Source organism: Sapajus apella, unplaced genomic scaffold, assembly GCF_009761245.1.
Source record: "Sapajus apella isolate SASKATOON/1434 unplaced genomic scaffold, GSC_monkey_1.0 scaffold39, whole genome shotgun sequence".
NCBI lineage: Eukaryota > Metazoa > Chordata > Mammalia > Primates > Cebidae > Sapajus > Sapajus apella.
In genome coordinates, this window is record NW_022436979.1 from 2088137 (window position 1) to 2108398 (window position 20262).

Genomic DNA, 20262 nt, shown 5'->3' on the forward strand with positions numbered 1-20262 from the left:
TATGGTCAATTTCTGTGACCACCAGTCTGTCTTGCTTCCTTCTTTGGGCTCTTCTTTCTGAAGTACATTCTGCGATATATCAGTTCTTTACTAAGAGTCTATTCGTGCAACATAGTCATTGTAAGTTTTAATATGTTTTTATTTTGCCTTCATTCTTTATGATTGCTTAGCTGGGCAGGGAATCCTGGCTTTTTCATTTCTTTTCTCCTAACATTTTGAACTTATAACTCCATTATCTTCCAGGCATCAATTATTGCTGATGAAGTGTTTGCTGTCTAATTGTTGTTTTTTGGTAGGTAATATTTCTTTTTTTAATGCACTTTAGGTTTTGGGGTACATGTGAAGAACATGCAAGATTGTTGCATAGGTACACACATGGCAGCGTGATTTGCATGTCTGTTTTTTTTTTTTTTTTTGCAAACTGTACTGTACGGGATCAACAGAACTTTAGCATACTGTTAGTATGAGTGTAAATTGGCACAACTACTTTGTAAATGAGTTGTAGTCACTTGAAAAGTTTAATAATTGAATATTCTTATTCCTATCTGACTCAGAAAGTAATTTTAACCCAGAAAATCAATACCTAAGAGAAACTATTGCATATATGCACCAGACATCCATAGGAACCCTTTGTGTGATACCAAAGGCTGGAAAGAAACACAACCATTCAAAACAGGAGAATAGATCAAAAGGTTCTTTGATATTCACACTATAAAGTATTATTAAGTAGTAAAAGTAAAGGAGAGTTTGATGTTATAACAGGGATAAACTTTAAGGCATAGCATTGAATGTAAATAAAAGCGACTTCCAGGAGACTGAAGTAACTTACTTCACTTTTCATAAAATTCAAGCAAACAAATATAAAAAGGGATTTTCTAATATGTAGTTTTTAAAAAGGAAAATGAAAAACACAAAATTAGAAAGGTTGATGGCCTGGGGGAAGAGGGAGGCAAGAAAATTAAACGTGAGAGGAGCACACGTATCCTTAGTACATGGTGTCCATTTAGTTCAAGGCTTTATAGCGTATCTATGTGCTATAAAAGTATGTATTTGTATGTATATTTAACGTTACATTAAAATATAATAAATAATAAAAGAAAAACAATTTTAAGAGGTTATAACTTATTTTAGTAAAGTAAATTTGTATAAAGTGAGTTGGGTAAGGTAAATTATGTGAGGGAAAATGAAAAAAATGTGAGTTCAACAAAAAAATAACTGCAAATTTATAAATCCCTATAAAAAGTTTTTCTTGACTTGTTTTTAACTTAATGACTATGGGTGTAAAAACACTTTCTTGTTGATACTCCATTTTATACAATTAAAAGAATGATTCATTGGTTTCAGCATACCAACATTTATTTGAAACTAAAAACAGTATCATTAGAAAGTATTTAAATTTAGGATAAAAATGTACATGCTTATTTAAAATGCACAAGGGGTATATCATTTTCAAAATTACTTTAAGTGATAGAGGACTATGATTTTGGAATAAAATAGAGTTGAGACACCAATATCAATTCATAATATCAAATGTAATAAAATGTTTTTTTCTCAAATTTTGTATTAAAATATAAATTAAATTTCAACAAGTTTCAACATTCATATGAATTATCCAGGATCTTCCAGACGTGCCTAGTTCTTTGCATTCCATTTTAGGCATCATGGATGCAAAATATAAGTAGTATTCACAGCATTTATAGCAGTACAGTACTGAGAAAGCTTGAAGACAGTTTTATGTGCTACTTCCATAGCAAACCTGTGTCAATATTAGCAGAATCTTCACCGATGGAAGAAAAGTAGTAGTGCCTGGAAACTCCTGAGTACAGTAGTGTCCTCAGGCCAGTTCTGAGAAAGTGAAACCACACTGGCTTCAAAAGCACCAATATCGATTGATATGCCCAGATTTTTTTTTTTCCTTTTTAATCAGGGAAATTTGAAGTTCTTTCTAAGCTGCCTAGCAATATAAATCAATTCTTTCTTACACACCTTTTATTAATAAAACCCATTCTTCACTTACATGGTTTGGAGTTTCCAGTTGAAGCAAATCACCATCAAAGTTCCCAGACAGACAAACAAATGGTGAAATTGCTACTCTTCCTTCCTTGCAGCTCATCAAATGAGATACAAGTTGGGAGTCTTCACATTCTTTACCTGTGAATTCTGACCGTAATGGTTAGGAATAGATTAGTTTTGAACTCAGCAAAACTGTCAAACCTCAGATACTTTCTCTAGACCATGTTACAATAGGAGCCATTGAACTTCATGTAGCCATTGAGCTTCAAGACTGAAATGTTTCATAAGTTATATCACATAAGGTGAGTAGCACAGCTTGGCACAGAATACATTAAATGCAAGTTGGTTATTAAAGTTTGTATCACTATTATAAAAGTTTGTATTACATTTTAGGTGCTTTAATCAATAAGAAATGAAAGACTAAATTTAAATTGCACTCATCAGAGAATTATAGTTATTACCTTTGTACTGTTTCTTACTGAACTCAGATTTGGCTTCAGAATCTTTCTTGACACCATGCAGCCACTATTAATACATTTGGAAGTAGTGCATGAGAATAAAAAATATTTTTCATTTACATTCTTATAAATGTAAAATAGATCAGACATTCAAACTGGGCTCTAATTTGTAACTGAGGCAAAATATTCACAGACTCCAATCTCACCCCATCTGTGATGTTCACTTTTTCATGTCCATTTTCCCTTAGAAGGCTTCCATCTATTAGCTCATGAGAAGAGCAAATGCTAAGGTGTTAACCATATGGCAAACATTATTTTAAAACCTTCATATATAATAAATTGATCATTTAACACCCATCAAAACTAGGTAGATAATGTATTCCCTTTCTCATATGTCTGTTCAGAAAACTAAAGCATGAGTGTGGAGTCTCTCACTCAAGATCTCACAGCTAATAAGTCACAGCCAGAGTTTGGACCCAGGAAAGATGCTCAGAGTCTATGTTTATGAACACTAAGCATAGTTTCTCTCAAGACTAAGCAGAATTAGTCTCTAGTTTCTCTTCATCTCATAGATGATTTACTGTATTTTCCAGGCTTGACCCTGAAGCAACACTTAACAAGATGGTTATAAATGGCCCTACTTAGTTTCCTTCTCTTTTGCCCTTTTAATGTCTAATAAGCATAATTTTTTTTCTTTAGGAAGCAAGAGGAATCTCCTCAATTGAAGGCAGAATAATGGGGTTCCACTCTTCTTCGAGAATAAATTATGCTTAGGCAAGATTATTTATTCTTCAAATTTTTTCCACAATGGAGGTAAAATATACTTACTGATTTTTGACAATGGGAGTTGATACTCCTGATTCATATCAGCCAGTTTGGAAACAATTTGTAGGAAAGTGGAAAAGTCCTCCATAATTTTCCTGTTATATTCATCTAAGGCATCACTGAAATCCTCAGGGAGATCATCAAGGAACACCTAGAAGCCAAATAATTTTCCGAGAGATCTATTTATTTTCCTTCAAAACTGAATCTTTGGAAGAAGAAAGGTAAAGAACACAGCAATATAATTCTATAGTTATCTATTAATATTTATTCAATAATGTCATTGTTTTATTTTTCACTGGTAAAATTCAGGTAAATTCATCTTCTGTTTCTACTTGCAATTACGAAAACAAATACCTTACTCTTTACCCTTAAAAATATATTTTAACATACTGAATCAAAACCACTTTTAAATAGAAGCATGCCCTCAAATAGCATTAGACTTATAAATATTTCAAAGACTCTTAGTGACATATTTGAATAGCAAGCAATGAGACAAAGTACATTTGCATGCCTAGAATAAATCTCACTTTGTTGTGAGGGTTTTTTAAACTCTCACTGGATTCATTTTGCTAATAATTTATTAATTTTTTTACTCATATTCATGAAAGAGAAGTGTCTTAATATCCAAACCAGAAAATGACATAACAACAAAAAAAGAAAACTACAGACCAATATCTCTGAGGAACATAAATGCAAAAATCCTCAACAAAATATTAGCTAACAGAATCCAACAGCATATCAGAAAGATAATCCATCTTGATCAAGTGGGTTTCATACTAGGGATGCAGGGATGGTTTAAAATATGCAAGTCAATAAATGTGATACACCACATAAATAGAATTAAAAATCACATGATCATCTAAACAGATGCAGAGAAAGCATTTGACAAAATCCAGCATCTCTTTATGATTAAAACCCTCAGCAGAATTGACATGGAAGGGACATAACTTAAGGTAATAAAAGTCATCTATAACAAACTCACAGCCAACATTATACTTTACAGGGAAAAGCTGAAAACATTCCCAGGGGGAAATGCTTTCAAAAGCATTTTAAAAAAAAGCTTATTCAAAACGCTTCTAGAGCTGATTGATGAATTCAGTTAAGTTTCAGGATACAATATTAATGTACACAAATCAGTAGCCTTGCCGTATGCCAACAGTGACCAAGCCGAGAATCAAATAAAAAACTCAACCCCTTTTATAATAGCTGCAAAATAAATAAATAAATAAAATACTTAGAAATATACCTAGCCAGGAGGTGAAAGACCTCTACAAGGGAAACTACAAAACACTGCTGAAAGGAATAATAGACATCACAAATTGAAACGTGCTTATGTATGGGTAAAATCAATATTGTGAAAATTACCATACTGCCAAAAGCAATCTACAAATTCAATACAATTCCCATCAAATTACCATGATCATTCTTAATAGAACTAGAAAACACAATCCTACAATTCATATGGGAAAAAAAAAAAAGCCCACATAGCCAAAACAAAACTGAGCAAAAAGAACAAATCTGGAGACATCACATTACCTGACTTCAAGCTATACTATACCATTACAGTCACCAAACCACAAGGTACTGGCGGAAAAATAGACACATAGACCAATGGAACAGAATAAAAAACACAGAAATAAAGGCGAACACTTACCGCCAACTGATCTTTGACAAAGCAAATGAAAACATAAAGTGGAGAAAGGACATCCTATTCAACAAATGGGGCTGGGATAGTTGGGCAAGCCACATGTAGCCGAATGAAACTGAATCCTATCTCTCACCTTATACAAAAATCAATACAAGATGGATCGAAGATTTAAATCTAAGACCTGAAAGCATAAAAATTCTAGAAGATAACATTGGAAAAATCCTTCTAGATATGGGCTTAGACAAAGGCTTCATGACCAAGAACCCAAAAGAAAATGCAACCAAAAAAAGATAAATAGACGGGACTTAATTAAATTAAAAACTGTCTGCACAGCAAAAGAAATAATCAACAGAGTAAACAGACAACCCACAGAGTGGGAGAAAATCTTTACAAACTATGCACCCAACAAAGGACCAAATACACAGAATCTACAAGGAACTCAAATTAGCAACAATAAAACAATCCCAACAAAAATTGAGCTAAGGACATGAATAGACAATTCTCAAAAGAAAATATACAAATGGCCAACAAACATATGAAAAAAATGCTTAAAATGACTAATTATCATGGAAATGCAAATCAAAACCACAATGCAATGCCACCTTATTTCTGCAAGAATGGCCATAATCAAAAAATCAAAAAATGATAGACATTAGCATGGATGTGGTGAAAAGGAAACGCTTTTATACTGCTGGTGAAATTGTAAAGTGGTAAAACCACCATGGAAAACAGTGTGGAGATTCCTTAACAAACTAAACGTAGATCTACCGTTTGATCCAGCAATCCCACTACTGGGTACCTACCCAGAGGAAAATAAGTCTTTATACAAAAAAGATACTTGTACAGGCATGGTTACGGCAGCACAATTTGCAATTGTAAAAATATGGAGCCAGTCTAATTGCCCATCAATCAACGAGTGGATAAAGAAAATGTCTTACATATATATTATGGAATGCTACTCAGACATAAATAGAAATGAAATAATGACATTCACAGCAACCTACATGGAGTTGGAGACCATTATTCTCAGTGAAGTAACTCAGGAATGAAAAACCAAACATTGTATGTTCTCACTTACATAAATGAGAGCTAAGCTCTGAGGACACAAAGGCATAAAAATGGTACAATGGACTTTGGGGACTCATGGGAAAAGGTGTGAGGGGGGTGAGGGATTAAAGACTACACATTAGATGCAGTGTACACTGCTTGGATGATGGGTGCAGCAAAATCTCAGAAACCACCACTAAAGAACTTACACATGTAACCAAACCAATTTTATCAAAATTGATAAAATCATTTTATCAATTTTGCCTCTCCTCCTATTTTCTTGAATGTATTAATCACACTTAAAGTCCTTATATGTTAACACTAACATCTGGATCATTTATGGAGCTACAATTATCAACCTCTTTTCTTCCTGCTTATTGGTCATGTGTTCATGCTTACTGCTTTCCAAAAAACTATTGAAATTTTTTAAAATCCCCCCAAAAATTCATATGTAGTCACCTGAAAAAGTATCTTTAATATAAATATAAAAAAGCAAATAGTATGTTTAATATGATTCTAGTTATGTATAACCAAGAGTTTATATATGTGTATATCTGATAAATGTGTGTATTTGCATATAAAATATCTGAATCAACAACAACAAAATGTTGCACCATTGTCCACTAGTTTCCATTATTTTGATTAAAAAGAGATCTATCATTCTCATTATTGCTTCTTAGAAGGATATGTGTCACTTTATTTCTGTCCTAGGTGATTTATGATTTTCTCTTTGTGTTTTAAGCAGTTTTAGCTTAGTGTTTTTCTATATTTATTCTTCCTGAAATTGACTAGGGTTTTAAAACTATGGTGAGCTATCTTTTATCAGCTTTGGAAAATTCCCAGCTATTATCTTTTTGATAATATCTTTGGCCATTTTTCTCCATCTTCTTTTTCTGGGACTCCCATTATATATACATTAAACTTTTTCAGTATGATTCATGTTTCTTAGGCTGTTTGATTTTTTAAATTTATTTTATCTCTGTGCTATACTTTGGATGCCTTCTATTATGCCTTCAATTTACTGATCATAACTTCTGAAATGTATATTCTGAAAGTAAGATATTGTATTTTCAGTTCTAGAATGTCCATTTAGTTTTACACATTCTAATTATCTAGTAAAACTATCCATCCTTTTACCAATTTTTGACTCTCTTCTTATTTTCTTGAACATAATAATCATACTTAAAGTCCTTATATGCTAACACTAATGTCTGAATCATATATGGATCTACAATCATCAGTCTCTTTTCTTCCCGCTTATTGGTCATATGTTCATGCTTGCTCACCTTTTTAGGTTTTGGTTTTGCACCAGAAATTGTTTTCAAAGGGCTTTACAGGCTTTAGATGTTATCTGTCACCAGAGTGAATGCCCCCATTTTCATGTTTAGCCAACAGAGTGAAAGTATGATCACCTCAGTTCAAGTACAGACTGTAGTGGGTATTGTTTTACAGCTTTAATAAGCCTCATTCTATATCTGCTTTGTCGTTCTTTCTAGGTGATGACTTTCTTGGGATTTTGAGAATGAGGCTAGTTGGTCTTAGTCTTCTCAAATACAAAAAACTACTGAAGATCCACCTCTTTCCTGTAGACTTCCTAAACTGTTGTTTAATTTTCCAGTCCTAGATGGCTTCGAAAATGTCTTGAAGGGGATACAAACCTATCCATGAAGACAGACCCAGATTATTTTCTCTAGTAAGTTTTTATTTAATATATGGGACTTTAGAAATTATTATCTAGTTTTTTCTTTTTCTTAGAAATGGGGTGTCCCTATGTTCCCCAGGTTGGCCTCAAACTCCTGGGCTCAAGCAATCCTCCCGCCTCTTACACCCAAAGTGCTGGGATTACAGGCAGAAGTCACCATGTCTGGCCTATTTTTCAGTCATTTGGTGTAGCACTCCAACATTTCATGCAGATCTGTCTGTTACCCAGAAAAGAGTACTTTTATCACGATCTTTCTTTCAAAATAGAGATACTGAATTTTATAAGTTAAATATAAATTTGTTTAAACAGAACAATTAATTGCTTCAAAAATGTACGGGTGGTGAAAAGTGTGAAGATGATAGGTTAGACCATGTGTTCACTGCTCTAGAGGACATTCTATGAGAGCACAGACTTGTAATCCAACATTGTGGGATTAGAAGATATGTATTAACTTTTTGTTTTGTTCTGTAGCAGCTTCTCACTAAGGTTATGTAGTATAAACCAGCATATCCCATTTTATTCTAGGGAAGTATAATAGTAATAGTATTTGATGTCGATTTGATGGTAGAGAATCATAACCAAAGAAAATGTTGCATGTTACAAATAAAATTGAAAAAGTACTTCTCTGTTTTTTGGTCTCTGCGAGTCAAGGAATGATTTCTTAGATAACTATTCTATTATTTTCTCAGAGAAGATGTTACAATTCACAACATATACTTCCCTTCCATAGTCCTACCTAAGGTAAAAGGATCCTAAAAGAACAGTATATTTGGTGATAAAGATAGTTGTTTCACTTAAATGTATAATTAGCAAATATTTTCTTTAGTCACCTGATGTTATAATTTGATACAATCAGATAAAAACATGAGTAAAATGTTGATCGTGTTTTTTCACAAAGACTTGAACTTTTTGGTAGCTTTACAGAGGGAAACATGAATTACAGATTAAATATCACACTGATTACAGAAAGAACAAATTATTCTGCAAAATGAACTGGCCTTTGAGTTGCAATTTTACTGCTGCTGAGTCATTTTAGGTAAGATCTATTTAGTGATTTTACATTACTAAATTTTATCAGAATCATACATTTTACCTTTGACTGATAAAACTCATATTTAGCATCTTGGAACTTTGGTGGAAAATATCTTCTTCCAAAGAGATGTGCCAATACTAACATTAGATTTTCCATAACGTCTTGAGAAAAATGTTTTGAGCCTATAGAAAACAAAATATCTCTTTGTAAATATAAAAGGGTATAATTCTAGTTTTTTCATGTTTAAATGGAATGTCATATTACATTTAATTTCATGGAAACTAAAAATGTATGACAAATACAGCAATTGAAGAGTTACTATATATCTGCTAACAGTTTTTATCTGTGCCTTCTTTTCCGTTCTTGTTACCTATACCCTATAATTTGGATCCTAATCATCCCACACAGATTGCCTTATTTCCTTGCCTAGATTTTCGTCCCTTCGGTCTATCTTAGTGATTTTAAGAATACCATACAGATCTAGTGTTTAAACGTAAAAATCAAAGATTTTAAACAAAAATGTATTAAATAAAATGTATTTTAAAATTTACTTAATGTGGGTAAAATTTTGGTATTTTTAGGGGAAGATATGATTCTAAATTAAACTATTAACATAATAGCTGCTATTTAGATATACTATATAATAATAGTCAAAGAAAATATGATTGGAAGAAAATATTCACAAATATTAACAGCCATTAACTGTGGATAGTGTAATTATGAGTAATTTTTTATTTTTAACTTAATGCTTTCCTATATCCTTTTACTATGATGATCACATATTGTATTTAATTAGAAGAAAATATTTTCTGAAAAGTGTATATTAGTTAATATGTTATTAATCCTGGAGGCAAGGAATCACGGAAGTTAATACTTTGGAGGCATTAAATAGGTATCATAAAATATAGCTGACTATCCTATAATATGTATGAGTAGGTATTTATTTTGTCAATTGAAGATCTATAAATAATCTACATATTAATTGTGTTTTCTTTATGAAAAATATTCCTGCCGTGTTGGCTTTCTACAAATCTGTTGTTATTTTTGTATTCTGTCTCTCTGTAGATATATAAAATCTCAAGCTTACCTTTCCTGGTTGGCTGACAGAGATCATGGAAAAGGCCACTTACAAGAAAACTGACAAAAACAAGATTCGAAGGTTCATGATAATGCAAATGTGATACAAGTCCAGCAAACCCCATAGGATTACCTTCTTGATCTAAAAAGCCCTAAGGAACAAAAAGCAATTTATTAGTTTGAGTCAACTCACCACATAATTAATAAGTAACTTAGTAAGTACCAGTTTAAAATAGTATTTAGTGCCAATATAAGAAATATTTGTAACTATTACCTGGCCCAACTTTTATAATTATACCATTTATAAGTAATATCAGTCATTGGATAGAACCTTCTAAAAGCTACAATTAGTTCAGCATGGTAAGAAATCTAGATAGTAGCAATGATATTTCCCCACAAAAAAGTGTATTTAATACATACCTCTTTCACCAGTAACTGCAAAGAAAACAAGAAGTAAAGTTTTAACATGTCCATGGCTCTTGGTTGCTTGAAGGACAGCAATGAATGCTTTAGCACTGATAGCACCTTTAAAGAAAAGAGTACTTTCAGACACACAACTTTAAGTGTTAAGAAATATATTTGAAAATGATAATAAAGGATAGATCAATGTCTCTTATACCACACAGATATTATAAATGTATCAGATAAAATTCAATGTATTTGTTTTATAGTGTTACATGGCAAATCCTTTTTTTAACAAAATAGAGCACACACACAGAATTGTCAGAAATGAAAATACTGCTAAACAGTCTGATTATAAAAGCCATTCCAGCTGTAGAGCTTATAGCTTTTAAATTGTTCTAGAAGAAAAAAGATATGTTATCCCGTGTTCTGCAGTATTGTTGCAAAAATATGTAACCAGGTTGATTTCAACCAATGTTATAAAAATATTGCTTGTTTTCCAGTATAAAACTGCATTAAAGTACATGTATCTTTCAACTTCCACTAAAATGTCTATGAAATTAAAAAAAAAAAAATCCCAGCATCACCAAAATTGAACTTATTAGGCCTGAGGGTTATAGAACCTAGAGAAAGTCTCTACTTATTATAAGACTAGTGGATCAGGAAAAAGGAAGGAGGGAGGGAAGGAGGGAGCGGGGGGGAGGAAAGAGGGAAGGAAAAAGGAAGGAAGGAAGGAAGGAAGGAAGGAAGGAAGGAAGGAAGGAGGGAGGGAGGGAGGGAGGAAGGAAGGAAGGAAGGAGCAAGGGAGGGAGGAAGGAAGGGAGGAAGGAGGGAGGGAGGAAGGAGGAAGGGAAGAACAAAGGAAGGAAGGAAAGAAGAGAGGAAGGAAGAAAGGAAGGAGGGAGGAAGGAGGGAGGAAAAAGGGAAGGAGGGAGGGAGGGAAGAAGGAAGGAAAGGAGGGAGGGCGGAAGGAAGGAAGTAGGAAAGGAGAGATGGAAGGAAGTAGGAAAGGAGAGATGGAAAGAAGAAGAGAAGGGAAGAAGGGAAGAGGGAGAAAGGGAAGGAGAGAGACAAGGAGAAAGAGTGGGAGGGTGGAAGAAGGGAGTGCACTTTCCTTCTCCTTACTGTGGGATGATACTTTTTGAGGGCACCATATATGGCCTTTTTTTACAACCTCTTCTCTCTCACATGCCACACTGAGTCCAAGATGGCAGTAGTCAGAAAACAGCAGAGTAGTAAGGAGTGAGGGTTTCATGGTGGTTCACTATAACCACAGAGATACAGACCTTATATGTAAAGTCATACTAAGATGGTAAGAATCCTGATGGCATTGCATACTGTAGTTTATTGTGATTAATGTCATCCATATATCAATGTGTGGGTAAGAACGGCAAAAGTAGGACATGACATTTCAGTCCAGAAACTACATAGATGAAGATCTGCTAAACACTGGTGTTTGGGCCAAAAACTAGTCATCCAGCTCAGATTTAAAAGGGTATTTGATTAGCATTTAAATGGATAGAGTGAAGCCAGAAGAAACTTCATATAACCTATTGCTTGGCAAACCATCAGATTTGAATAGATGCATCCAAAATGATAAAATAGAAAAACCTGCAACAGATCACTTCTTTAGAAAAATTGATCATCTTCCTAAAATTATTGTTATGCTATAAATATTTATTGAATGTCTACTTCAGAAAATCAGACAAAGTATTGGCCTTGAAGTGCTTACATTCTAAAGGGAAATATAGAGAAAATACATAAAAACATGATAGAGGCAGAAAGATAGATAATAGGTAGATAGATGATTACATGTAGATTGATGTAGACAGATAGATGATAGAACAATACATGATACATAGAAGGATAGGTAGAAGACCGATAGATAGATACACAGATACATAGATAGATGATAGATAGAAGATAGATACAGGTAGTTAGGTAGATGGATAGAAAGATGATAGACATAAAGAAGGATACGTCAATGCAGATCGATACATAGATAGGTTTGTTGTTATATGGTAAGTGATGAGAATTCTATTGAGCTGAATAAGGAACATTGTCAACGCAGCATACAGGAGACACATTTACAATTTAGAAGTCATAGTGAGGGTAGGCTTCAGTAAGTAATGCTAGAGCAAAGAATTTAATGTGGTAAGGGAGTGAGGTCATGCATATGTCACAGGAAATATCTTAGAAGCAGGAGAAACAGTAGGAGCCATGGTCTTTAAACAGGAATATGCCTGGAGTGTTCATGGAATGGGTAGCAGGCCAGTCGGGAAAGAGGAAGAAGTGAGCTCTACAATCTGACAAGAGATCAGATTCTGCAGAACCTCATAGATTGTGACAAGGACATATTTTCCTCTAAAGAAAAGATTTGATCTATGAAAACTGCTTTCTGTATGCATCAAAAAAATATTTTGATAAAATATTTGCATGCCCTCTCTTACCACTCCTATTCAACATAGTATGAAACTTCTGGCCAGGTCAATCAGTCAAGAGAAAGAAATAAACGATATTGAAAGAGGAGGAGATGAAGTAAAATAATTGTCTTGTTTGCGGATGACATGACCCTATATCTAGAAACTCCAATATTTCAACCCAAAAGCTTCTTTTTTTTTTTTTTTGAGACGGAGTTTCGCTCTTGTTACCCAGGCTGGAGTGCAACAAAAGCTTCTTAAGCTGATAAGCAACTTCAGCAAAATCTCAGGATACAAAATCCATCTGCAAAAATCACAAGCATTTTACTATAAACCAACAACAGACAAACAGAGAGCCAAATCACAAATGAACGCCCCTTCACAATTGCTGCAAAGAGAATATAAAACCTAGGAATACAGCTAACAAGGGAAGTGAAGGACCTGTTCAAGAACTACAAACCACTGCTCAAGGATATCAGAGAGGACATAAACAAATGGAAAATCATTTCACGTTCATGCATAGAAAGAATCAATATTGAGAAAATGGCCTGACTGCTCAAAGTAATTTATAGATTCAGTGGTACTCCCATTAAACTACCACTGACGTTCTCCACAGAATTAGAAAAAAACTATTTTAAAATTCATAGTGGAAGCAAAAAAGAGCCCATATAGACAAGACAATTCTAAGAAAAAAGAACAAAGCTGGAGGCATCACACTACCGGGCCTCTACCATTAATACAAGGCTACAGTAACCAAAACAGCATGGTACTGGTACAAAAACAAACACATAGACCACTGGAAAACAATAGAGAACTCAGAAACAAGACTATACATCTACAACCATCTGATCATCAACAAACCTGACAAAAACAAGCAATGGGGAAAGAATTCCCTATTTAATAAATGGCAATGGGAGAACTGGCTAGCCATATGCAGAAAACTGAACTGGACCCTATTCTTAAACCTTATACAAAAATCAACTCAAGATGGATTGAAGACTTAAAGGTAAACCCCAAAACTATAAAATTCTAGAAGATAACCTAGGCAATACTATTCAGGAAATAGGCACCAGCAAAGATTTCATGATTGATGTACTGATGTGGTTTGGCTGTGTACCCACCCAAATTGCATCTTGAATCATAACTCCCACAATTCCTTCATGTCATGGAAGGAACCCAGTAGGAGGTAATTGAATCATTGGGGTGGATCTTGCCCATGTACTTCTCATGATAGTGAATAAGTCTTATGAAATCTGATGGTTTTAAAAAGAGTATATCCCCTGCACAAGCTCGCTCTCTCCCTCTCCTACCCCGTCTCTCTCTCTCTCTCTTTCTCTCTGCCTGCTGCCATTCATTGTAAGCTGTGACTTTCCTTGAATTCTGTCATGACTGTGAGGCTTCCCTAGCCACGTGGAGCTGTAAGTCCATTAAAATTCTTTCTTTTGTAAATTTCCCATTATCGATTATGTCTTTATCAGGAGTGTGAAAACAGACTAATATAGTATTGGTACAAGTAGAGTGAGGTACTGCTGAAAAGACACCCAAAAATGTAAAAGTGACTTTAGAACTGGGTAACAGGCAGAAATTGGAAGTTTGGTGGGCTGAGAAGAACACAGAAAAATGTGGGAAAGTTTGGAACTCCCTAGATACTTCCTGAATGGCTTTGACCAAAATGCTGATAATGATATGGACAATAAAATCCAGGCTGAAGTGGTCTCAGATGGAGATGAGGAACTTGTTGGGAACAAGAGCAAAGGTGACTTTTGTTATGTTTTAGCTAAAAACTGGCAGTACTTTGCCTCTGCCTGAGAGATTTATGGAACTTTGAACTTAAGAGAAATTATTTAAGGTGTCTGGCAGAAGAAATTCCTAAGCAGCAAAGCATTCAAGATGCAACATGGGTGCCGTTGAAGGCATTCAGTTTTATAAGGAAAGCAGAGCATAAAAGTTCAGAAAATTTGCAGCCTGACAATGCGATAGAAAAGAAATTCTCATTTTCTGAGGAGAAATTCAAGCTGGTGGCAGAAATTTGCATAAGTAATAGGGATCCAAACATTAATCACCAAGACAATGGATAAAATGTCTTCAGGGCATGTCAGGCACCTTTGTGGCAGCCCCTTTCATCACAGGCCCAGAGGTATAGGAGGAAAAAATAGTTTTGAGGGCCAGGCCCAGGGTCCTTCTGCTGTGTACAGTCTAGGGACTTGGTTCCCTGCATTCCAGCTGATCCAGCTAAAAGGGACCAAGGTACAGCTCGGGCTGTTGCTTCAGAGGGTGGAAGCCCCAAACCTTGGCAGCTTACATGTGATGTTGAACCTGTGGGTGCACAGAAGTCAAGAAGTAAGGTTTTGGAACCTCTGCCTAGATTTCAGAGGATGTATGGAAATGCCTGCATGTCCAGGGAGAAGTTTGCTGCAGGGACGGGGTCCTCATGGAAAACCTCTGCTAAGGCAGTGCAAAGGAGAAATATGAAGGTGGAGACCCCACATAGAGTCCCTGCTAGGGCACCACCTAGTGGAGCTGTGAGAAGAGGACCACCATCCTCCAGACCCCAGAACGACAGATCCACCAACAGCTTGTGCCATGTGCCTGGAAAAGTCACAGACACTTAGCACCTGCCCATGAAGGCAGCCAGGAGGGGCACTACACTCTGCAAAGCCACAGGAGTGGAGCAGCCCAAGGCCATGGGAGCCCACTGCTTGCATCAGCATGACCTGGATGTGAGACATGAAGTCAGAGGAGATAATCTTGGAGCTTTAAGATTTGACTTCCCTGATGGATTCTGGATGTGTATGGGGCCTGTAGCCCCTTGGATTTGGCCAATTTCTCCCATTTGGAATGGCTATATGTATTCAATGCCTGTACCCCCATTGTATCTAGGAAGTTACTGACTTCCATTTGATGTTACTGGCTCATAGGTAAAAGGAACTTGCCTTGTTTCAGATGAGACATTGGACTGTGGAGTTTTAAGTTAATGTTGAAATGAGTCAAGACTTTGGGGGACTGACTGCTAGAAAGGCATGATTGGTTTTGAAATGTTAGGATATGAGATTTGGGAGGGACCAAGGATGGAATTATATGATTTGGCTGTGTCCTCACCCAAATCACATTTTGAATTATAACTCCCACAATTCCCATGTGTTGTGGACTGAAACTGGTGGGAGGTAATTGAATCATGGGGGTGAGTCTTTCCATGTTGTTCTTGTGATAGTGAATAAGTTTTATGAGATATGATACTTTTAAAAAGAAAAGTTCCCTTGCACAAGCTCTCCCTTTCTCTCTTTGCCTGCTGTTTTCCATTGTAAGATGTGACTTGCTTCTCCTTGCCTTTGGCCGTGATTGTGGGGCCTCCCCAACCACGTGGAAACGCAAGTCTTAATTATTAAGCCTCTTTCTTTTGTAAATTTCCCAGTCTTAGGTATATCTTTATCAGTAGCATGAACATGGAAGAATACAATGATGAAAATGCCAAAAGCAACTGCAACAAAAGCAAAACTTGATAAATGGGATCTAATTAAATTCAAGAGCTTCTGCATAGCAAAAGGAACCGTCAGAGCAGACAACCTACAAAATGGAAGAAAATTATCCATCCAACAAAGGTCTAATATCCAGAATCTACAAGGAACTTAAATTTATAAAAAAAAGCAAATAACCCCACTAAATAGTGGGCAAAGGACAGGAACAGACACTTCTCAAAAGAAGACATACATGCAGCCAACATAGAACTGGTAACCAACAGAATGGGAAAAAATGTTGCACTCTACCCATCTGACGAATGGCTAATAACCAGAATCTACAAAGAATTTAAACAAATTTACAAGAAAAAAACAACCCCATCAAAAAGTAGGTGAAGAATAAGAACAAACACTTCTCAAAAGTAGACATTTTTGCAGCCAACAAACATACGAAAAAAAGCTCATCATCACTGTTCATTAGAGAAATGCAAATCAAAACCACACAGATACCATCTCTCATGGCAGAGAGAATGGCAATCATTAAAAAATCTGAAGACAGATGCTAGAGAGGATGTGGAGAAATAGGAATGCTTTTACATTGTTGGTGGGTGTGTAAATTAGTTCAACCATTGTGGAAGACAATGTGGTGATTCCTCAAGGATCTAGAAATAGAAATACCGTTTGACCCAGCAATCCCATTACTGAGTATATACTCAAAGAATTATAAAACATTCCATTATAAAGACACATGCATATGTATGTTTATTGTGGCACTGTTTACAATAGCAAAGACTTGGAACCGAGCCAAATGCCCCTCAATGATAGGCTGGATAAAGAAAATGTGGCACATATACACCATGGAATACTATGCAGCCTTAAAAAAGGATGGGTTCATGTCCTTTGCAGGGACGTGGATGAAGCTGGAAAGCATCATTCTCAGCAAACTGACACAGGAATTGAAAACCAAACACTGCATGTTCTCACTCTTAGGCAGGTGTTGAACAATGAGAACACATGGACACAGGGAGAGAAACATCACACACTAGGGCCTCTCAGGGGAAGGGGAGCTGAGGGAGGGATAGCAGGAGGTAGGGGGATTGGGGAGGGATAACATTAGGAGAAATACCTAATGATGGAGGATAGATGCAGCAAACCACCACGGCACATGTATACTTATGTAACAAACCTGCACAATCTGCACATGTGCCCCAGAACTTAAAGTATAAATAAATAAATAAATAACTCAAGATCACTGCTAATTAGAGAAATGCAAATCAAAATCACAATGAGATACCATCTCACACTAATCAAAATGGCAATTATTAAAAAGTCAAGAAACAACAGATGCTGGTGAGGTAGCAGAGAAATAGCAATGCTTTTACACTGTTGCTGGGAGTGTAAATCAGTTCAACCACATTGTGGAAGACTTGTGGAGATACCTCAAAGATCTAGAGGTAGAAATACCATTTGACCCAGCAATCCCATTACTGGGTATATGGTCAAAGGAATATAAATAATTCAATTATAAAGATATATGCATGCATATGTTCACTGCAAAACTTCACAATAGCAAAGACATGGAATCACCCCAAATGCCCATCAACAATATACTGGATTTTAAAAATGTGGTACATATACACCATGCAATACAATGCAGCCATAAAAAAGAATGAGAGCATATCCTTTGTTGGGACATGGACAGAGTTAGAAGCCATCATCCTCAGAAAACTAATGCCAGAACAGAAATCCGAACACCACATATTCTCACTTGTATGTGGGAGGTGAACTATGCAAACACACAGACACAGGGAAGGGAATAACACACGCTGGGGCCTGTAGGGGAAGTGAGAGGGAGAGGATCAGGATAAATAGCTAATGTATGCTAGGCTTAACACCTTGGTGATGGGTTGACAGGTGCAGCAAACCACCATGGCACATCTTTAGATAACAAACTTGCACATCCTGCACATGTGCCTCAGAACTTAAAAGAAGAAGACGGAAAAAAAGGAAAAATTATTTTTATCCTTATTGGATACCAAATGATATGGCCTCTTTGAGACAAGGTACTACAGCATATGGTATAGAGACAATACAAATTGACATTTAAAAAATACGTTATTATGATATGAAAGAGTGATGAACGGAGTAGTAAAGAATTTCAGGAGTCAGGCATGGTGGCTCACATCTGCAATCCCAGCACTTTGGGAGGTCGAGGTGGGCGGATCACAAGCTCAGGAGATCAAAACTATCCTGGCCAACATGGTGAAACCTCGTCTCTATTAAAATATAAAAAATTAGCCAGATGTGGTGGCACGTGCCTGTAGTCCCAGATACTCAGGAGGCTGAGGCAGGGGAATTGCTTGAACCCAGGAGGCAGAGGTTGCAGTGAGCCAAGATTGCGCCACTGCACTCCAGCCTGGTAACAGAGCAAGACTTCGTCTCAAAAAAAAAAATCCTCACTTCAGAACAGTATCTGATTTTACTGGGCACACTAATTAACATACAAAAACAGGAAGAATAGGTATCATTAACAATGCATCATCATAAAGATGAGAATCAATCATACTTAATTATGAATTTTAAATCCATCTTTGAGGGCTTGGTACAAAATTTGTATCTGAGCAATATACATCAGGAAATGTTTACAACCATACTTTGAAGTTCTGTTACATGCAACCATATCAGTGTTTAAAAATGAAATGCACACCCATGCCTAGAAAAATGACTGGAAAAAAATGCTAATGTGAATGTCTTTGGAGAGTGGAACATGGGCACTTTTTCCTTATTTCAACCTTCTACGTTTCCCAAATATTCTTAAATTTGAGTTACATTTTTATGAAACATTAACTTGTTATAAAATCATAAAAAATATATCTTTTCTTCTTTCTAAATTGTAGAAAGGAACCTATTAATTGCCTGGTGCTTTTTAAATCCATAGCCAGCACTTAACTACTATAGGACACTGTCTTTCACTTGAACATAGTAACTCTGTGCCTATGGGTGATTTTCAGTGCCCATCCAGCCACAAATTACATGTCTGATAGTGGAAACAAACAAAACTGTTATTCTCCCTAGCTAGCCCCAATTCTATACTATTTAAGACATGACAAAAACATCAAGACTGATGAAACTCAAGGGTTATTGCTACAGACTTCTACAAGAGCAGCAGACCTGACTACAGCTGGGCCAGTGATGAAGACTGAACCTCGGGCAGTGTGCAGCACGGTACCTTTGCCTTGGCATCCTCGGGGTCATCTCCTTTGGAAGCCAGCAGCATAAGTCGCAGGACCAGGGTTATGCTGAGAGGGAACTGTCCTCTCAGCTCAGGAACATTGGATTTTATGAGTTTTCCTATTTTGGGGAATGGAATATCAAAGAAATACACATCTCCCATCAGGTCTTGACCTCTTCTTCCAGCACGACCAGACATCTGGAAAGACAATCGAATTCCAATGTAAAACTTCCCCAAATACTTCTACTGCCACAGTGTAAGCGTGAGCTCTTTACTCTGCTTTGGAGCATGGAAACTGTGCGTATGTCTAACCATTAAGGAATGGACCCTAACATGCAACTACATAGTGCTTAGGAAATTTGCCATGACTGAGACAGATCTAAAAACTGGCACATCTGTCATCATCATGTACCTGTTTCATGCCATTAATTTCAGTAAGCATTTGTATAATATGTATCCAAGAAATAATCTGTTGAAGAAACAAAGAACAATGGCAAAACAGTGATGTCAAAATCACTTACAGAAGTGTGTTGAGTTACAAATCACAAAATAAAATATGTACACAAATAGACTAAACACGAGTGAAATAAAATTCAGAAATGCTACTTGTAAAAACAAGCAAGTTAAGAATAAACTCTTTGCAGAGGTTACATTAACTCTGATTTTATTAAGTGATTAGACTATGCTGAGGCCCTGGGAATATAAGAAATGTGCCCATACTGAAACAACCACAGAGTGGAAGATCCAGAACTCAAATCCTGGCATTTCAGTTCCCAAGTCCGTCATCCCAAATATCAAAACCCTAGCTCCAGAGCCCAAAGTAGAAGACTCCCAAAAATGAGACAGAAGAATTCATTCAGCGTATGTATGGCAGCAGCAGTAGAAATAAAAAAAGGGTTAGTTAGTAAAATGGTAGGAAATTATATGAGGATGTTGGGTAGGAACAAGGC

The 20262-nt window shown here is 35.9% G+C and overlaps 1 protein-coding gene across 3 annotated transcripts in view; it reads right to left on the reverse strand.

Annotated features, from left to right (window-relative positions):
- LOC116565149 (probable ATP-dependent RNA helicase DDX60) overlaps nucleotides 1-20262 on the reverse strand; it is a 102976-nt gene that overhangs the window by 7288 nt on the left and 75426 nt on the right. For all 3 annotated transcript variants that reach the window (XM_032298612.1, XM_032298611.1, XM_032298613.1), the window contains 6 exons: nucleotides 19310-19510; nucleotides 10224-10328; nucleotides 9814-9955; nucleotides 8787-8908; nucleotides 3300-3447; nucleotides 2018-2160 (listed from right to left, as the gene is read on the reverse strand). In XM_032298612.1, coding sequence (XP_032154503.1) covers nucleotides 2018-2160; nucleotides 3300-3447; nucleotides 8787-8908; nucleotides 9814-9955; nucleotides 10224-10328; nucleotides 19310-19510 — 861 coding nt within the window. The remainder of the gene's footprint in view (nucleotides 1-2017; nucleotides 2161-3299; nucleotides 3448-8786; nucleotides 8909-9813; nucleotides 9956-10223; nucleotides 10329-19309; nucleotides 19511-20262) is intronic.